This window comes from Pituophis catenifer, unplaced genomic scaffold (genome assembly GCF_029215685.1).
Source record: "Pituophis catenifer annectens isolate HBS135680 unplaced genomic scaffold, rPitCat1.0.hap2 SCAF_1, whole genome shotgun sequence".
NCBI classification, from domain to species: domain Eukaryota; kingdom Metazoa; phylum Chordata; class Lepidosauria; order Squamata; family Colubridae; genus Pituophis; species Pituophis catenifer.
In genome coordinates, this window is record NW_027256881.1 from 230,513,640 (window position 1) to 230,532,029 (window position 18,390).

The following is an 18,390-nucleotide window of genomic DNA, read 5'->3' on the forward strand; positions in this document are numbered from 1 at the left end:
CTTACTGTATAAAGAGGCAGGTGGTTAGAATTTAATATATATTTTTTTATCATACTTGTATTACTTTATAAGTAACTCAAGGTATCAAACACAGCTAATACTCCTGCCTCCTCCTCCTTTCTATATGGACAGGTCTATATCGTTTTCTTGGCAACAGTGCACCAGTATTTTCCATTTCTTCTGATACTTTTTTTTCTCATTTTTTAAAAAAAAGTCTACTCTTTTCTGGTGATCTCCCACCATCCAGTTATACATTGAGGAAATGATCTGAGAAAGAATCAGCATGGTTTTGCCAAAGGTATGCCCTGCTTCACTTACCTTCTGGGAAAATGCAGATACTGGTAAATGGAGAGTCATTTTGAAATAGGATGGAATGATGTTGACCTGACAGTCAAGGTCAAGAAGAGCAGGTAGGCACCATTGTTGAAAAAACATGCCGGATCTCTTGTTCCATCCATTGCTTCTTGTTCTGCCTTCAGGTGCTTTGGAAGAGTTGTTATTCAAATCATATGTCCTAAGTGAATAAGATCCTAAAACATTTTCTTACATTTTCCAAAGAAGTACAGTATAGGATAATGTTCACCAACATTGGCAGCTTTAAGATGTGTAGACTTCAACTCCCAGAATATCTGGCTGAAGAATTTGGGGTGTTGAAGTCCACATATTTTAAAGTTGCCAAGATTGGTGAACATTGTCCTATACTGTACTTCTTTGGAAAATGTAAGAAAATATTTTAGGACCTTATTACACTTAGGACATATGATTTGAACAACAACTCTTCCAAAGCACCTGAAGGCAGAACAAGGAGCAATGGATGGAAGTACAGAACTTGACTTCAGAAGTTGTGGGTACTCCAAAACTGGTAGTTTTTAAGAAGAGGTTGGACAACCATTTGTCTGAAATGTTATAGCGTTTCCTGCTTGAGCTGGGGATTAGATTAGAAGAAAGACCTCCAAGTTTATTCCAACTCTATTATTCTATTAACTCTTTTCAACTGAAATCCTTGTGTCAGTTTTGTTGAACATTGTTGTTCCACATAGCTTGATTTTTTTTAAATTAAAATGTCTTTATTTATGCCACAGATTGATTTGATGCAAGCTCAAAGTAAATATATTAGTCATATCTCATGTCAGCTATCTCTGGCAATTCAATGTGACTATACAGAGACTTAGACGGTAGCTTATTTAAAGAAATTCTTTCAGGGTGAGAGAGAATTGACCACATCTGACCTGAAAAGATGGCTTCAAAAAGAAGTCATTGCATAACTAATTTAAATGCAAATCTAAAACTTCTGGGATTTCTCTGCCTAGGCAGTGTAATACAAACAGTTGATGGAGTTTTGATAGGACACTGGAAAGAAAATGAACAACTAATTGCAAACCAGAAACATGTCAGGTTTTTTGGGGATATGCTGAAGTTCCTTAAACTGATGATTCACAAGCCCTCTGCATTCATTCAGAATTGAGACATGTTTTTATAACTGCAGATGGAATTACCAAATCCAAACCATTTTAATTATTGTTGGAGAAAGTCTGATTTTTAAAGGAAATCAGACATCTTAGTAACCTGTGTGCCATTGGATGACACAATAGAGTGACTATGAAGTTATAAGCCAGGAATCTTTAATTAAATCTTGCCAAAGTGAACAACTTTTAAGTTGTTGACTGACTAGAGTTTGAATATTTGCCCTAGTAAATCTCATTCTGGTATTTTTTTTCACCTTTTTTTCCTAAAGTCTGTCTTACTTACATACTACTCTGGTAGGCTACTACTAAGCTAGATCCACATTTGAAAACCAGTGTTTAATACAAAACATTAGTCACTATGGTGTGTGCTGGGTGAAACAAAATTAACCCACATTGTGGTTTAATGCAAAATAGGAAGGCAGACATAGTTTCTATTTTAGTAACTTATTTTAATATATCACTTGATATTGTTTTATATACTTGTGATCTTCCCTTATAGTGGCATTCAGAAGATGGAATTAAAAATATCAACACATTATTTTGCTTGTTTATCCACCATCATCTTATCACTTCAATACAGTTTCATCAAATTATCTATTGGCACATTTGTTTCACATACGCACAAAATTGGCTCATGCCCTTTGGATCATTTTACCACAGGTGGTGAGATCCATTTCCACACATCTGGCCGTCTGGAAGGGCCTTAAAATTTGGTTCTGCTGGTTGGCTTGGGGACCCAATGGTCTAGGCTGGAGATGGTTGGTACAGTGATAGAGGTCCTTTCTGCCTGACCCCTTGGTTTTTTGGAATTTTTGGAACTTTTGAAATTTTAAATTATTTTGATCATTGTTTTTATATTTATATCTTTTACTCCATTGTAAGCCACCCAGAGTCACTTTGGATAACAAGATGGCTGTCCTACAAATTTACAGACGCTTCTTGTATTGAAATACAGTATTGATCTGAGTTGTTGTATATTGTGTTACCACTGTAGATTCCTATGACTTTGTGTAGCCCTTGTTTTAGAATTCAGGTGTGATAGAATTCCATAAGTTTCTTTAGCTTCTATATGGAACACTGAAAGATGAATACTCATGTATTTAGAGCCTTGGAAAATCATACATTTTAGTTTTTAGTAAAAGAAATAAGCACTCACTTCAAAAACTTTGTGAGCATTGTGTAAGATAAGTCTGTCACCTTCTCTGGACCACTTGTCAAAGAGTTTGCACCAAAAACATTTATAAAAGGTATGACGAAGATGTCAGACTGGGCAACTTTGGTGTTTACTGTTATACGTGTTCATGTATAAAAGGTCTTCTGAAATTTGCATTGGTGTTACCAAATTAGTTTTCCTTCACATCCTTTTCATCTGTGTAGAAACAGCAGATTCACCTCAAATTTTTCTTTGGATAAATCTCTACTCATCTTAGTGTTTGGGTGTGTGAAACTCTGTGGTGAATCAAATTTGCAGTGTAAGATTGCAAGAGTGAATACAACCACCATCACAAGTACCCTGTGCAAAAAGTAGAGAGTCTTTATTCCTTCACTCCCTTTAAGTTTGAGATATAATTCCAACAATCCAGATACCAAGCTGGGCAATTCAAGCAACAGCATATTTGATATAATTGATTTGGTTTAAAATCTTATTGTTGACAAAGCCATACTAGGAACCGCAATGAGTCAAGAAATTACTGTACAAAGGGAAAGGAAAGCTTAGGCGGTAAAATATAGAGAGAATTCTGTCTATATAAACACATAAAAAGGGGATTTTATTTGGGTTTATTTTTTCCTTCCTTCTTGCTACTCTCTATGTTATGCATAAGTGAACATTTCTGTCTGGGTTTAAAAAAATGGAGAGATGCAAGAAAGAAAAGAAACATGGTTTCGTATAGTCATAAATACTGGCAAGAAATCTGTAACAACAATAGTCCAGGCAAGTAACAAAACAAAGTCAATAAGTCACAATTTTAATAAGGATCCCCCCCCAGTTTATATTGGCAATTCTAATGACAGTCTTACTAGATATAAACCCAAAATTCATTGGATGCATTTCTTCCCCCCATGGAGATAAATTAGATGCTTGATTTGTGTTGTTTGGATTCATTCTGAAAGTTTCCATCACAGCAGTCATGAAGTAAGTTGATGATATACAAAGGGATTATTCGTGTAAATCACAGTTTCCCAACCTTGGCAATTTTAAGACATGTGGACTTCTTCTGAGAGTTGAAGTTCACATGTCTTGAAGTTGCCAAGGTTGGGAAACCCGGAGGTAAATAATGAGGATTCCATTGGTTTGGGAAGGCCCTGCTGTAGCAAAAACATCTAGCTAATCCTAAACACATTATTTGTTTAACCTCTGTAATTTCCAGGGTGGTGGTGGTATTTGGTAGTTAAAAGCAAAATGTCATTTTTCAGTTTCTAGGCTCTCAACATTTTAGAGAATAGAAGATAAGAATAGTGAGATGCATAAATGGCATATATGGACAATTATAGGAGCCTTCATAGATATATTACTATCTCATTATTACTGACCTCTGGATTATTGACCTCTGGATTTTTAATCATGAGGGTGAGAAGATCAAGAACTGTGGAACAACTTTGCTGGGAAGGCAAAGAACCACAGTTTTTAAAAAGAGATTGGAACTATGCAAACAGTTGCAGCAGAAGAAATGTTGATATTCATTGCCTTGCATTATACACAGAAACGTTTCCATCTAAGTGTATATCTAAGGCAGAGAATTTAACAATGCACAGGCAATCAACCTATTCAGGGATGGTTCTGTCCCTACTGCTAACTTTTAACTGACTTTTCTGAGCTCAGTTAGGACAGACTCCCTCCCTTCCAAAATTAATTTTCTTCTATGTATTTATTGCTCTAAACTATTGAAATCATGTACGACGTTTCATTTAAAATTCAAATAAAACTAAGCAAAATGGGATATCTTCTGAAAAAAATAAACGTAGAAAAGAGAATCACTAGATGGAATATTTCCTGATAGGAACTGATTTGACAAGTTGCTTTCTGCTTCTTCTAGAGTCTAGTCAGCTCAAAGCAATCTTCCACAGTAAAACATCTAAAACATTCTTTTAAAAAAAAGAATTATATCTAGAAACTTCATAAAATCGATGGTTGGTTGGTTCCTAATTCTGATTAAGGGATTATGTTCTGGTATGTCCATTGAGAGTACTCTACAGCCAAAGAAGTGGAATCTGAGTAGTTCTAATGCCAAGGTTGACAATGTTCTCTTTGGATCGCACCATTGATTTTGAAGTGCTATTATTCAGCAGAACATCCATTGGAATAAAAATTACTATTTCTGGAAAGATGATGCTAGGAAAGGGATGACAATCCACATCCCACCTGTTTCATGCTAGTAGAAGTCAAGTTGGAGGAGCCTCAAGCCATTTGTTTTAACCTTCCTGTTCAAATCAGGAAATCCAGAAAAAAAAATCCTTATCAAAAGGATGTCCAGCCAGTATTTGAAGACATTCAGCAAAAGTCCTGCAGCCTTCTGGATAACTATGCATGATTAATACAGAAGACACTACCCAAGAATTGGCAAGAATGCTGATAATATAATGGTGTGTTTATTTGTTTAAACCACTTCATTTAATGCATAGAAGAAAGGTCCCGCAGTGGTCCTTGATCATGTTAGTGAAGAGATAGTCTTGCTTTTAATAGTGAAAAATGGCAGAGGGCAACAGATCAAAAGCTAGTATTTCAGATTACTTTTCAGTGCGTCTTACATAGATATTCCATGAAGTCAGTGTAACATTTGCCCTGAAATTTAGCAGGATACATCTTATCACCAGCTTGCTCTTTTGCCAAATATTTCTTAAATACACAGCACAAAAATAACTTGAATAGAGCCTGTTTTGAATCAACCTTTTATGAACTATTCAAACTTATTACTGCCAGAAGAGTTAACTCAGCCCTGTTTCCTCTTCCCATTTGTTTCTCCAGCACATTCACTTTAACTGCAGATGGAAACAGATATATAAGCTGCCTGTTGGGCTATTGGTCCAATGTGGCTGGTGTTTTTTTTTTTTTTTTTTTTTAATCATTTGGGCCAATGTCTGCCTCTTAACTAAGGACAATCAGTGAACCGTGATATGAAAAAACAGCCCGGTATGTCAACATCTGTATTATAATGAACTGATGGGAACTTATTCCTCATGTCTATATTGAGCTGTGTCTCAAATGACCTCTATAAAAGAAGATGATTTTTTTAAAAAATATTTGCCAATGCCTGCCAGCTCTGTTAGGATAAAAAGGCACATTCTTGACTCTAACATTAGGCTAATCCAAGCCAATTTGCTGCTAATGAGAAAGGACAAGATGGCGGTTTCTTTAATCTATATTGACCAATCAGAAAATTGTTTTCCTTCCATATTGACATTTAGGATACATCTAAGGACAACAGGAGCACTCTTCTGTCTGCTAAAGTTCTGTCCCAGTTTAACCAAGATGCCTTTCTTTGTTATAAATAAGCCTGGGCCTGCTTAAATGTTATTTATTTGTCAGATATTATTTATTAATGCTGCTGAGAAGGAAATTTAGAAAATAGCTACTTTTAGACATGAGATTTAAACAAACCACTGTGAGAGCTTCATACAACAGCTCAGAGGGAAGAAATGTTGCAGTTTAAGGTCGGTGAGTTTATAATGGCTTACCTCCTGCTCTCTCTCACAAATGCAATATAATTTGGCTGTTTTACTGTTCAGGAACTTTCTTTAAATATCAAGCTACATATACAATTAGCTAAATCACCCAATTATTCCAAGACAGAATTTCAGAAATTGCTAGAGGAAAATTCACTAGCAAACACAATTTAAACAGAGTGTTTTAAAAATGGGGGGGGGGGCAGAGCCACACAAGAATAAATGTACAACGAAGAAAAGTGCATTTCAAATAGGTTTCTTTGGCAAGATTATGTAATACTCTGTGCGCAGAGGGTGCTTTGAGTGCATTCGGTATAAAATCCAACATCTTCTAAATCATTACATAACATACATGTGCTAAAATTACATTAGACCTGAGTCCCAGGTATTGGACGTGAAATGGAGGGTTTTTTTTCAGAGAAAAGCCTGCTTACTGATATCTCTAAAATCTCAGAAACAAACCAACAGCTCTCTCAGGGGTTTGAAGCTCAAGAAAAGCAAAGTAAATGAGTCGGGACCAGAGTTTGTCTGCCCTGCATCACGAAAGTTTCTTTGTGCCACTGATAAAGTTGGATTTGTGATTAAGTCAAAAAAAGAAGAAGATTGATATAGCCAGTCATTCACTCACATCTGGAGCAAATCACTAGATGAACCAGTGAATAAGGCACATGAATTAGAGCAGCTTTTCTCAATTGGCTGCTCACTAGATAGCGTGGTATGGGTACTCTTAGAACTCATTGATCATGTTAACCCACATGTTAATTGGAAATTCTGGGACTTGTAGTCCCATTGAGAGGACATCAGGTTAATGGAAGATGGCTTAGCCTAACAACCTTTTGTTAGAGATTCTAGAAAAGGAAGGAGATAAAACCAAAGTTGTGGCAATAGAATGAAAACTAGTTGTCCTTTTCAGTTCTTATATATCCAAGACAATCCTTTCTAGCATGGCTGGATCAACAGTCCATCGTGATGGAGCAGGGTTGAGTTTTTAGTCTTTGGTCTACATCCTCACACATAACCGGAGTAGCCCAACATGCCACTTGAGGAAAGTTTATTAAAAGTCATCATTTTTTGACCCAACCAACATATGCAAAAAGATTGTAGGGTTTAGAGGTGAGTCAGATTTCCCATTAGTTCTAGAAACTGTCCTTTTGGGTGTTTTGCCTCACATACACTTTAAGAACCCTAGGCTGAGAGAAGGCCCTGGAAGGTGATCTACATAAGTACAAGTTTATTCCTAAAACGCTGCACTGTCTCGATACAAGCTGGACAAGCAACAAGCTATATAATATGATTAGGCTTTGCCTCAGCGAGTGGGCTAAAAAGAGAGGGATCTTAAACTTTCCATCTTTAGCTCGTGAGTTAGTACAGGAACAGTGTGCAAGGCATGGCTGGAAGCAGATATTTTGTTCACATGCATGTGCCTACCAATGTATTTACTGATATGTGACTACTGGATACTTATATCAACTTACTTTCATCTGAGTGTCAAAAAAAAAAAAAAGGCATGAACCATTAACTTCCAATATACTTTTTCCTGTGACAAGGTAGCAAGCACTGAGTACAGGGACAATTTTGAAAGCAGTGGGGAAAAAAAATGAAATCTGAAAAATAGAGACTTTCAAAAAATATATATATTTATAATATTTATATATCTATATAGACACAGTCTTTTTCTAATTGGTTAATGGCAGGGTGAGACAGTTGCAGGTGAGGCGGGGGGAAGGAAGTGGGGAAATCATCTTGCTTGAATTTTTCGGAAGGAGAGAGACATTCAGCACAAACATAAAGAATAAATCTCGCAGTCTCCAGCATCCCATCTGGCTATGGATGGGGCTCGGAGCCTGGGTGATGATGCCAAAAACTGATGTTCCCACTCCATCCAAGTACCTGTCTCAACAATTCTCCATCACAAAACTCATGCTTTATACAACAATATCCAGAAATGGATCTCTCTTCGCACACTTTCACACATACGCGCACCGTTATCCCTCACGTCATTCAGTGATAAAGTACAAATGCATTCGTGCTCATTTGCTCAGGCAGAGGATGAACAATGGGGTGGGGTGGGATGGGATGAGGAATATTGTATAATGACATTGCCCCGGGGCATACAATTAGAAGCTGCTGCTTTTATAGCATTCAGGAGATGGAACTGACCTCGTGTTTTGACACTTTGCTCAGTATGGTCACGTTAACAAAACGAAAGCTTTATACTGTCACCACTCCCCAGACCTGGTATTTCCCAGATATATTAGGATTTAAGGCTCCCAGAATTTCAGGGGAAAAAATCCCAGTGCATCTGGAGGTGACAGGTTAGTCACACAGAGAATATTCTATGGGGTAGGAGGAATGAAGGGAGCTGCAAAAATCAAAGATGAAAAATAAAAGCAACAGGGCCAAAAACAAAAAAATAAATACTTTGTGTAAATTTCATTTTTTTTTTTTTAGAAAAAACTTATTGATTAGCTTACATTATTTTGTCAGTATATTTCATACATACTTACATACATACATACATATATATATATTATATAAGAAGGCAATGAAAATGCCGGGGGAATTTAGGTGACTGCATGTCTCGCGAGTTGTCGTACTGGTTTTTAATGAATGCTGCATGAGTTTGTATGAAGGGCCTCATCAACATGGCCTCCATCCCAAAAATGTTTCTGTTCTTCACTATTTCATGACCTATTCATGTCTGAACAAAATTTATGGACAGACCAACTTCCATTCATGATTTCTAGTGGAGGCCACTGAATTGTGCCAGTGGTGTTGGAGACCTGCGAAGACTTAGGTCCACCTTGCCATATAGCAGTTTGGATGACAATGGCTCTCCAATTATTTCAATTAGATCTTGTTGAATTGCACCTGCCATTTCAGTAGCAGTGAACAAAATTTTATAGGTTTGGGTTATTAACAGGGCATGGGGTAGAATGTTTCATATTATTTCCACGCAAGTGGTTTTTGAACCAGTTTGTACTGACTCAATTGATATATTGCGAAACAACAGTGGCTTTCTTGAATCTAGCCTAATATTGAAAAATTCACAATAAAGCCATAGGCAGAATGGGTGATAGAAAAGAGCTTCTTTTTATCCATTCAGCACATCTTTAAATCTAAAAATTGCCAATTGTAGAAGTTTGGGAAGATAGTGAGAAATTCTTATTACACTACGGAAATTCTATGTGATAGATCAATCCACATTATTCACTCTCTCCTTGATAGATACCAAGCATGAACAGTTTACAGATAGTATAAAAGTGTCCTCCATTAGAAATGCCAAAAATCATTCTAATAGAAGGATTCAACCGTGGTGTTAAATATAAGAAGATACAATTTTTCTGCAACTGCTACATTTTCTCATTTTCTCTGGAAAGGATATGAAGTTGCTTTGCATGAAATGATATGCAACATAAAGGAACAGCCTCCCTTTTCATACTAAATGTCAATCTAGCGTAATGTTATTAGCAGGTCAGTGCAAAAATCTACTGTTTGATGCCTCCAGAAGCAAAAATAAAGCTTAATAATGCAAAAATAATGAACTAATTTTGCTACATACTGAACCTCCATATGGCCACTGTCTTTTTGAAATAGCTAGGGCCATGCTTAAATCCACAAGGTAAGTCTTTATAATGGTTATTCTTCATGGCTTCAAAATAGAATCCCCCCCTCCCGTTTATTGGATTATTCATCTTGCCTTTGCTCCGTTTCCATGCAATTTCCAAAACAACGTGTATGTCTTCCAAAGGATAAGCTTGGGCAGAACTGTTTTTATCCTAAACTCAAAAGGAAGGGCATTCCCCAATTCCTGTGTTTTAACATTTCCGGGAAAGAGAGTCTTAAGGACAATTTATTCTGAGTCCCATTGCAAAGACTCTGTCCGATACTAGCGTATTTTGCTTTGGAAAGCATGCTCCGCAAACTATTATTGAAAAAGAGATTCTCAGCTCTGAAACTCTTTTGTACAGATTGGTAGGTGCACATGCATGTGGGGATGAGTGTGACTACTGATTAAAATAAATACTTTCTGCTTGCACTGTAAATCTCACAGTGCTAACCATTGTTTTTGTAAGTTTATTTTTCAGGTTACGGAGGCCCGTGACCTCAGGGGGAATGAGATACATGTTCTGAATCGCCATCAGAGGCAAGAAGCCTCACGGTAAAGCCTCACGTTAAATATTGAAATATGTGCATATCACAGACATACCACATGCATGTGCACACACACTCATTCAGACATACTTCATACTTTCAGCAGTAGTTGAACCGGGAGCATTTGCTTTTAAAAATGATTTTAGCATCTCTCTGGATATTATTTCCTGAAGCTCATATAGTCATGGGTATTTGAGTCGGTTTCGTTTTTGCCTTATTTTCTAAACAAGCAACTACTAGATAGACCTATCCCACAAAGATTACTAAGATTTCATACTTTGGCCTGTGGGGCTGAATTCTCTGATTTTTGTGCTGATCCAAAAGCCAAAAATGTTTCCATCTCTTGATCTTGGCAGGGAAAGACAATGGTGTCAATTCCTTGGTTTCTGCTACATACATGTGTTTGGTTGGTTTCAGCCTTCCAACAATTCAGATCTCTTTTTTATATATATATAAACCTTCCCCTTCCCCCCTCCCCTCTTCAGTTCACATCACTCCTTCACGATGCACTTCCTCACACTACTTCTCGGAACAACTCCAAGTCCTTCGTCAAAATTCAAGGGCAAGAAGCCCCCTGCAAAGGGGGAAGCCACAGTTCATCTCTTGTGAGAGGAGCCAAGCATAACTCTGGAAACAAAATTGACAATGGCAGCCGCTGGCTGATCTGGGTCCAGCTCAGCAAAGAGGTGGCAAACGTTGTCCGTCGTACTGCCTTGTTTCCTAGCCACGAAGCCAAAGAGTCTGCAGGATGACAAAGAAATTAAGGAGCGATAAAATCATTCCGGTCTGAGACAAGACAAGAATTGCCCACTGCTATTTGTGATCACTACCATACTTTACATGTGTATCAGGTAAAACTCTTGATAGTCCTTCTACCATGCCATTTGAAATGCACAGGGACTCAAGAAAAATCACTGTTAATTAATATGTGCTTTATATCACTATTCTTCTAATTAAAGTGGGAAGATTTCCCACTGTAAATGAAGAGACATATTATGTGCATTATATATTTTTCCTAAGTGAACAATAAATGAAATCCAAGCAATCCTGAGAATTTACAGAAAACAGAGAATTCAACTAGAAGGATTTTCCTTAGAATATTCATACAGAATTAATTATCTCTGAGCTATCTACCTGAAGCTATAAATTTCCTTCGCATTATGATAGGCAGCTAATTCCACTCTGTGGTTATATAGCAATAGCAATAGCACTTAGATTTAAGCTTTATAGCCCTTTCTAAGTGGTTTTCAGAGTCAGCATATTGCCCCCAACAATCTGGGTCCTCATTTTACCCACCTCGGAAGGATGGAAGACAGAGTCAACCTTGAGCCTGGTGAGATTTGAACTGCCAAATTGCAGACAGCCGGCAGTCAGCAGAAGTAGCCTGCAGTACTGCACTCTAACCACTGCACCACCTCGGCTCATAAAATATGAATATGTTATCAGGAATAATTGGAGATGGCTTAACAGGATGGATTATGAGCCACAGAAGAAAGTGTGTTCTAACTGTGTAAGCAATTTCTGCCTTTAATCAAGAATTTCTGAGAAAATCAACAAGTAGAGGTCACCAACTTTGTATTGTGATCCTTAGGTCCAACAGGAAAATAAATCAAATGAAATTTAAAAACTAAGCAGTTTGATTTTTCATGACCACAGGCTTCTGAGAGGTCAGAGTTAGGAGGGCATATTTGGATTGTAAAGATAACAATTCAGACCAAAATTACTTAATTTAGCTCTAAATTCTTTTTTAGGTTAGGCCAATGTCTTTGAAAACATCTTTGAAAGTTTTGGTAGATTTAAGGACTACGAGAACAATCCCCTGTCCTATGTCGTGTGTGTGTGTGTAAAATATTTCCTAATTTTGAAATTAATCAAAGGGACAACTTACTTGGCAGCACCACCAGATTCTGATTTAGTCCACCTGAGGAGAAACAAACAAAAAGCTCTATTTAATTTTTACACTGAGGAAAATTTGATACTTTTTTAAAATGGCGAGTTAAATACAGGGTGTATCTAAGAGAGTGGGAAGCCCTGAATGGAATTCCACTGATTCATTGTCAACAGATTCTTTCTTCTGTAAATAAATGACTACAACAACTAGGAAAGGGGATAAAATCCTTTCATAATTCTCTACAGTTTGAAAATCTTGTCCCTTAACTTGTCCTTAACTTGTCCCATACTGTTTGAAAATCTTGTCCCTTAACTCTTCTGAGAAATTATCTGTTGCTTAAAAAGGATCATGATCTGACTTTTAGAAATATTCTGAAATTCAACCCTGAAATTTCACTACAGGGCTTAGTGACAATTAAAAAATAAATGAACAATCATGTACTTTTTTTTCAGTCCTTCCCCATCACAAGTCTGCAACTTCATTGACCTATAATGAGTAAAAGTCAGCATTTTAGGTGCATTTGATCTCAAACTGAGTTTTCATTACTTTGCAAAGAAACAGATGAACTCTGTTCTTCATTGGCAATTTAGTTCTCTGCCGAGCAGAAACAAGTTGTGGGAGACATCTGTAAATCTCCACTGCTGTTGATAATTTCCTGCATATTTGCTTCAACATGGAACAATCTCATTTCTTGGAAATCAAAGAGATCTGGCAGTAGCAACATAGGGGAACAGATGTTTAATTACAGAGGTTCCTGCTCAAACACAGAAACAAAGAATCCGCAAGAATGATTAGTTCCTTTCAAGATCAGAAATGAAAATAGGATTCTAAGAATCCTGTCCTGGGCAATTTCCCATTTTCCCCCATTATATGTTCCTATCTTTCCATTCCAGCCAATGGTTTTTATTCATTCTGATACAGAAAGATATCTTGTCATTTCCATCTCTCAATGTGTTCAGGTAGAAACTGTCGCTCATAGTGAGGATGCTGTTGATATTTACAGAAGGTCTGGTATTAGTATAAATTAGATAATTTTAAACACATATTAACCCAATAAAGGAAAATATTTTCAGCTCAGAGTTGAGATGAGGGCTCCTTGGTCCTCTCTGAAGTTGCTTGTTTTCTTGCAGATGTTTCATTACCCAAACTAGGTAAACACCAGCACTGATGATCTTATCTAGTTTGGGTAATGAGATGTCTACAAGAAAACCAGCAAGCTCAGAGAGCACCAAGGACCCCACATATTACCCCTTGAATGAAGGTGTTTCTTCAATGGATTAGATTAGAGGCATTCTTCCCAATCCAGAAGTGGCAGGGTCTTTTTAGAGGTGGCTTTTTTGGTTGTAAAATATCCTAAAGAGATTTTAATTGGTTCCATCTCCACTAGCTTTTAAATTTATTTATTTATTTATTGGTTCGATTTATATGCTGCCCTTTTCCGGAGACTCAGGGCGGCTTACAATGCGTTAAGCAATAGCCTTCATACTTTTGTATATACCTGCTTAGTAGGGCTTTCGCCCCCCCCAAGCGGTGTTCTTTTTTATACGAAGTCAGCTTATTGGCCCCACAAACTGGGTCCTCATATATATATATATATATATATATATATATATATATATATATATATATATATATATATATATATATATATATATATATATATGAATATATATATATATATATATATATGAATATATATATATATACACACCTTGTTTTTTATTTACGATGCATTTTACTTCCTCTTTCAACTTGCTTTTTCAACTGCTAAACTCTGACTAAAACTCTTTAAAGATATATAATAGAGAATAAGATATATAGAGAATAAAAATAGGAGGACCGAGCCCATATCTACACACTGTACATACTGCTTCCAGGAGTTTTATTGCTTGAGTTTATGTAAGAATTTAGCAAACCGCTTCACTTACTTTCTGTCCTGTGGGTCCACATCACAGAAAGTGACAGTAACGATAGGGTAATGTCGTCTGAAGAACAGCCTGAAGTAGAAATGAGAGTAAGCATTAATTCTACAGCCATTTGAAGCTGAAGGAAAGTGAATCCCTGCATGCAAATAACTAAACCACCCCAAGGCAGCTCATCTACAGGAGCAAGAGAGAAAGTTCTGATTTAGATGGCAGGAGGTCACAGTACTGTATGGCCTGGATGCGCTCTATATTTCTAATACCCAAAGCTGATGAAATCCTCTTGGTAGAGATTTGCTAGGTGGCTCAGTGGCTAAGACGCTGAGCTTGTTGATCAGAAAGGTCGGCGGTTCGAATCCCTAGTATAGGTCTCCTGCATGAGCAGGGGGTTGGACTAGATGACCTCCAAGGTCCCTTCCAACTCTGTTACTGTTACTTCAAGAAAATGTCCTGACCTTTTTTGATACCTTGCACATATTATTATTTCATTTAATGTGGCCATCATAGAGAACTCTGTAACATGATACTAAGAAATATTGCAGTGAAATGAAGAATGCGTTGAGGTACTTGTCATTAAGAAGATACTAGTTTTGGATGCACTCAAGGCTTCTCCAAACCCTGACCCTCCATCCTGTTCCCTTACTTCCTCTGGTTGTCTGTCAAGGTGATGCCTTGTGTGGAGACTTTAAAGTGGACAATAGTAGCAGAGGGAGGGATATCGGCAGCCAGTGTCTCAGTGATTGCTTTGGCGATGGCCTGAGGGCCTGTTAATGATTCCATTTCCACCGAGTTTATAAACAGCACGTTGCAGGCTGTGGGAGAAAAGAGGGAAATTGAGGCCAACATATTTGGTATGGTAGAATGAAGAATAAGTACAAATATTGAAGCATACAACACACTGCTGCTTGTACTACAAGGAAAGCAACATGTATTAACATTCCTCTTTGGTTATGCTAACCAAAAATTCTATGATGAATATTGATAACTCAACTGATGAATGTTAAGCGAGGGAAGAGTTGGTGTATATATGTCATGATTTTCTCTTTCATAGGAAACAATAGTAAGAACTTAGTACCTGGCTGCATTTCACATTATTTCCATTTTTTTTCAGTGTCAGAATCAGAAACAGTTTGTGATGAGTAAGTTTAACACAAGACTCCCACTACTCACAATAAATCTAAATCAGAAATTCAATTCTGCCCTCACCCTTAGGAAATTTTTCCTTAATCCTAGGTTGCTTCTCTCTTTGGTTAGTTTCCATCCATTGTTTCTTGTTGTGCCTTTTGGTACTTTGGAAAATAGATTGATTCCCTCATTTTTGTTGGAGCCCCTCAAATTTCCTGACAGAACAATTAATCAGTGGAACAACTTGCCTCCAGAAGTTGTAAATGCTCCAACACTGGAAGTTTTTAAGAAGAGATTGGATAATCATTTGTATGAAATTGTGTAGGGTTTCCTGCCTAAGCAGAGGGTTGGACTAGAAGACCTCCAAGGTCCTTTCCAACTCTGTTATTCTATTCTATTCTAAATATTGGAACAGTACTATTTTATTGTGCTATTTTATTGTGAGTTGAACTAAGGAGAAATTTCCTAAGGATGAGACCAATCAAGTTGGCCACGCCCACCCAGTCACATGACCCATTTTCCACAGAAAACACTGGGAGCCACAAAACCTGGGTAGGTGTGGTGGTCGTGGGGGGGTGTCATATGACTGGGTGGGAGTGACATTGAGTTGGCCATGCCCAGCCACTCACATGACCACCAAGCCATGCCCACCGAGCCACACCCACAGAACGGGTAGTAAAAAAAATTGAATTCCACTACTGCCTCAAACCCAGCTCCATGAGGTAATGGGCTCAGATTAAGTGGTTGGTCTAGTGATTCAGTGAGGTTTCTTGGCTTTATATGAGTTTGAACCCACAAATTCTTGGCAATAATCTAACATCTTAATCATTTAGGGTGCCTTTGATTTTCATTTCAGTTTATTCAAAATGTGTAATCTTAAATCGCTCACCTGCTCCCTGTTTGAGCAAATCAGTTGCTGAGCTGCTGGATGATGTTGTTTCTTTTGTTTCATCCATAGGATCTTTAAATAAAAAAAACAGAGAAGGTTATTGTCTATAAATACACATCTATGTTAATTTTCTGTATTATGTCTAACAATCTATATTTATGGAGAACTCTATTTTTCAGATTTCTGGATCTGAATAAAGGGGTGATAACTAAGTTAACTTTAAAAGGGAATGTCTTGATTTATAATGCAGGGATCCAAAGACAGTATATTTAAATATAATTGTTATTATTTTTTAAATTTTTATTAATTTTAATTACAGTAGTAAAAATTAATACAAACTAAACTTTGAAAAATAGAAAATAATGCAAAGAATGAATAAAAAGCACAGGAAAAAAGAAAAAGAAAAAAGAATATTGTCAGATGTAAATGCCTTATTCTCTAATGTGTAAATAGTATATGAATGGGGTATCAGGGGTTAACTTATTCTTCACTTCTTAATGTATTCATAATTCACCACTCCCACTTATAGCTCCACCCATTGTATATATAAGGAGCCACCTACACCCTTTTCCTTGCTTCTATCTGTGAATATTCAGTGAATATAGAATGCCTATTGTAAATAAAAGGAAGTATATTTAAAACTTTAACTCTCACTAATATTATTGAGTCTGATCCTGAAAATATTGCAACAAGCTGGTAGCAGAGGATGGTTAATTGACTCAATAAAAACTTAAAAATGTCTAAGAAAGATAGGCCCAACACCAGGGCCTACAGCAAAGAAATGGAAACAGAACAAGAAATAATCAACGAATCCACAAACGCAATTTCGAGAGAATCCGAAGAATACACCACTGAAGACGAAGAAATAATAGACGAAAATGATGACCAGGAAGAAATCGAAATAGAGAATAACGAACTCAGGTCAGAGATATTAAAACTATTAAAAAGCCAGAAGAATGATGAAAGCCTCATCGCGAACCTCCAAGAAATGCTGAAGAACAGCGGAGCAGCGAGAGAGAAAAACATCACTAATGAGAAGTCTAAAGACCCAAAAATAGTGAGTAATATGACTGCAGAAAAAGTCATTACGAAGAAGAAAAACAGTGATCCCGCGCGAAATTTTGAATGGCAGCCATCTTGGTTTCAACAGGCCTCCAAGGTGAGCGAAGCAGAGCCAATCAAAATGCTCAATTCAAAATTTCTGGCGCGAAAAACGTTATCAGACAACGAAAATGAAAAAGAAGATTCGAACTCCTCAGAAGAATCAGAACCAGAAAGTGAAGATGACTCAACAAAATCCCAAATAAAATCAGCAATGAAAACACTTTTTGCTGCATTTGGGCCAAAACTAAAAATTACCAAAGAGTCACCGAAGAAGCGAGCGAGCAAGCCGATACCTCAAGACCTGCCCGCTCCTATCCTGACTTCGAAAGCGCCGACGCCCGAACCCAGAGAGCCTTGTCGATTCCGCCCTACACCACAGACCGAAGCAAGTGCCAACGCTCCCAAAAGAAAAAGGAGAGCAGCCGCCGTCGTCAGAACTCCCAAAGTCGAACCAGAGACCGACTCGTCTGAAGCAGAGCAGAGCGAGCGAGCCGCAATGGAGAGAACCTTCCACGACGACTACAAAGAAGAAATGGACAACGCGCATGCGCGAAACTACGCAGACGGTCCGGGAAGACATGAACTGGCGAGAGAACCACGCAGACTCGTTGCGAGCATCCCCATGCCGTTTTGCAATTTTCTACACTTGCGAGACCACGGACTGCCCCAGGTCGTAAGTAATGGACAAAATAATGTCGGAAATTTACCCAGTGACTTCCCAAAACTAAGGGTTGATGGCATTAATTTGCAAGAATGGTATCAACAACTCCAGGTTGTCTTTATGAAGGAAAATTTACTATTTTTTATCACTAGTCCCCCAAAAAGACCTTGGACTTTAAAAATAGATTGTTTACACCATAGAGCATTTTTCTTAATAATATCTAGTGTGTCTCCTGCAATGTATCATAGCATCAAACCTAATCTGACTGTTTCAGAAATTATTCAATGCATGTTTAATTTGTTTCACAGCGATAGTGTGGCTACCACCACAAGAATGTCTAAGGATTTCTTTTCATCTAGAGTGAAACCAGGGGTTTCCATAAGTGAGCATTTAATATCTTTAAACAAAATAAGAGCTGAGCTGCATTTGAGGGGGGAGGTAATTTCAGACCAAACAATGAAAAGTGTTATTATCAACTCACTTGATTCATCATGGGACAGTTTTATGTCACATTT

At 37.4% G+C, this 18,390-nt stretch overlaps 1 protein-coding gene across 7 annotated transcripts in view; it reads right to left on the reverse strand.

The window, feature by feature from the left end:
- Positions 1 to 5,038: 5,038 nt before the first annotated feature.
- The window catches only part of TNS1 (tensin 1), a 236,648-nt gene continuing 223,296 nt past the window's right edge, over positions 5,039 to 18,390 (reverse strand). For 6 of the 7 annotated variants that reach the window (XM_070952600.1, XM_070952525.1, XM_070952672.1 and 3 more), the window contains 6 exons: positions 16,111 to 16,182; positions 14,740 to 14,908; positions 14,103 to 14,171; positions 12,616 to 12,660; positions 12,172 to 12,204; positions 5,039 to 11,024 (listed from right to left, as the gene is read on the reverse strand). In XM_070952600.1, coding sequence (XP_070808701.1) covers positions 10,880 to 11,024; positions 12,172 to 12,204; positions 12,616 to 12,660; positions 14,103 to 14,171; positions 14,740 to 14,908; positions 16,111 to 16,182 — 533 coding nt within the window. In that variant the 3' untranslated portion in view covers positions 5,039 to 10,879. The remainder of the gene's footprint in view (positions 11,025 to 12,171; positions 12,205 to 12,615; positions 12,661 to 14,102; positions 14,172 to 14,739; positions 14,909 to 16,110; positions 16,183 to 18,390) is intronic. The other variant, XM_070952752.1, reaches the window with a different exon arrangement.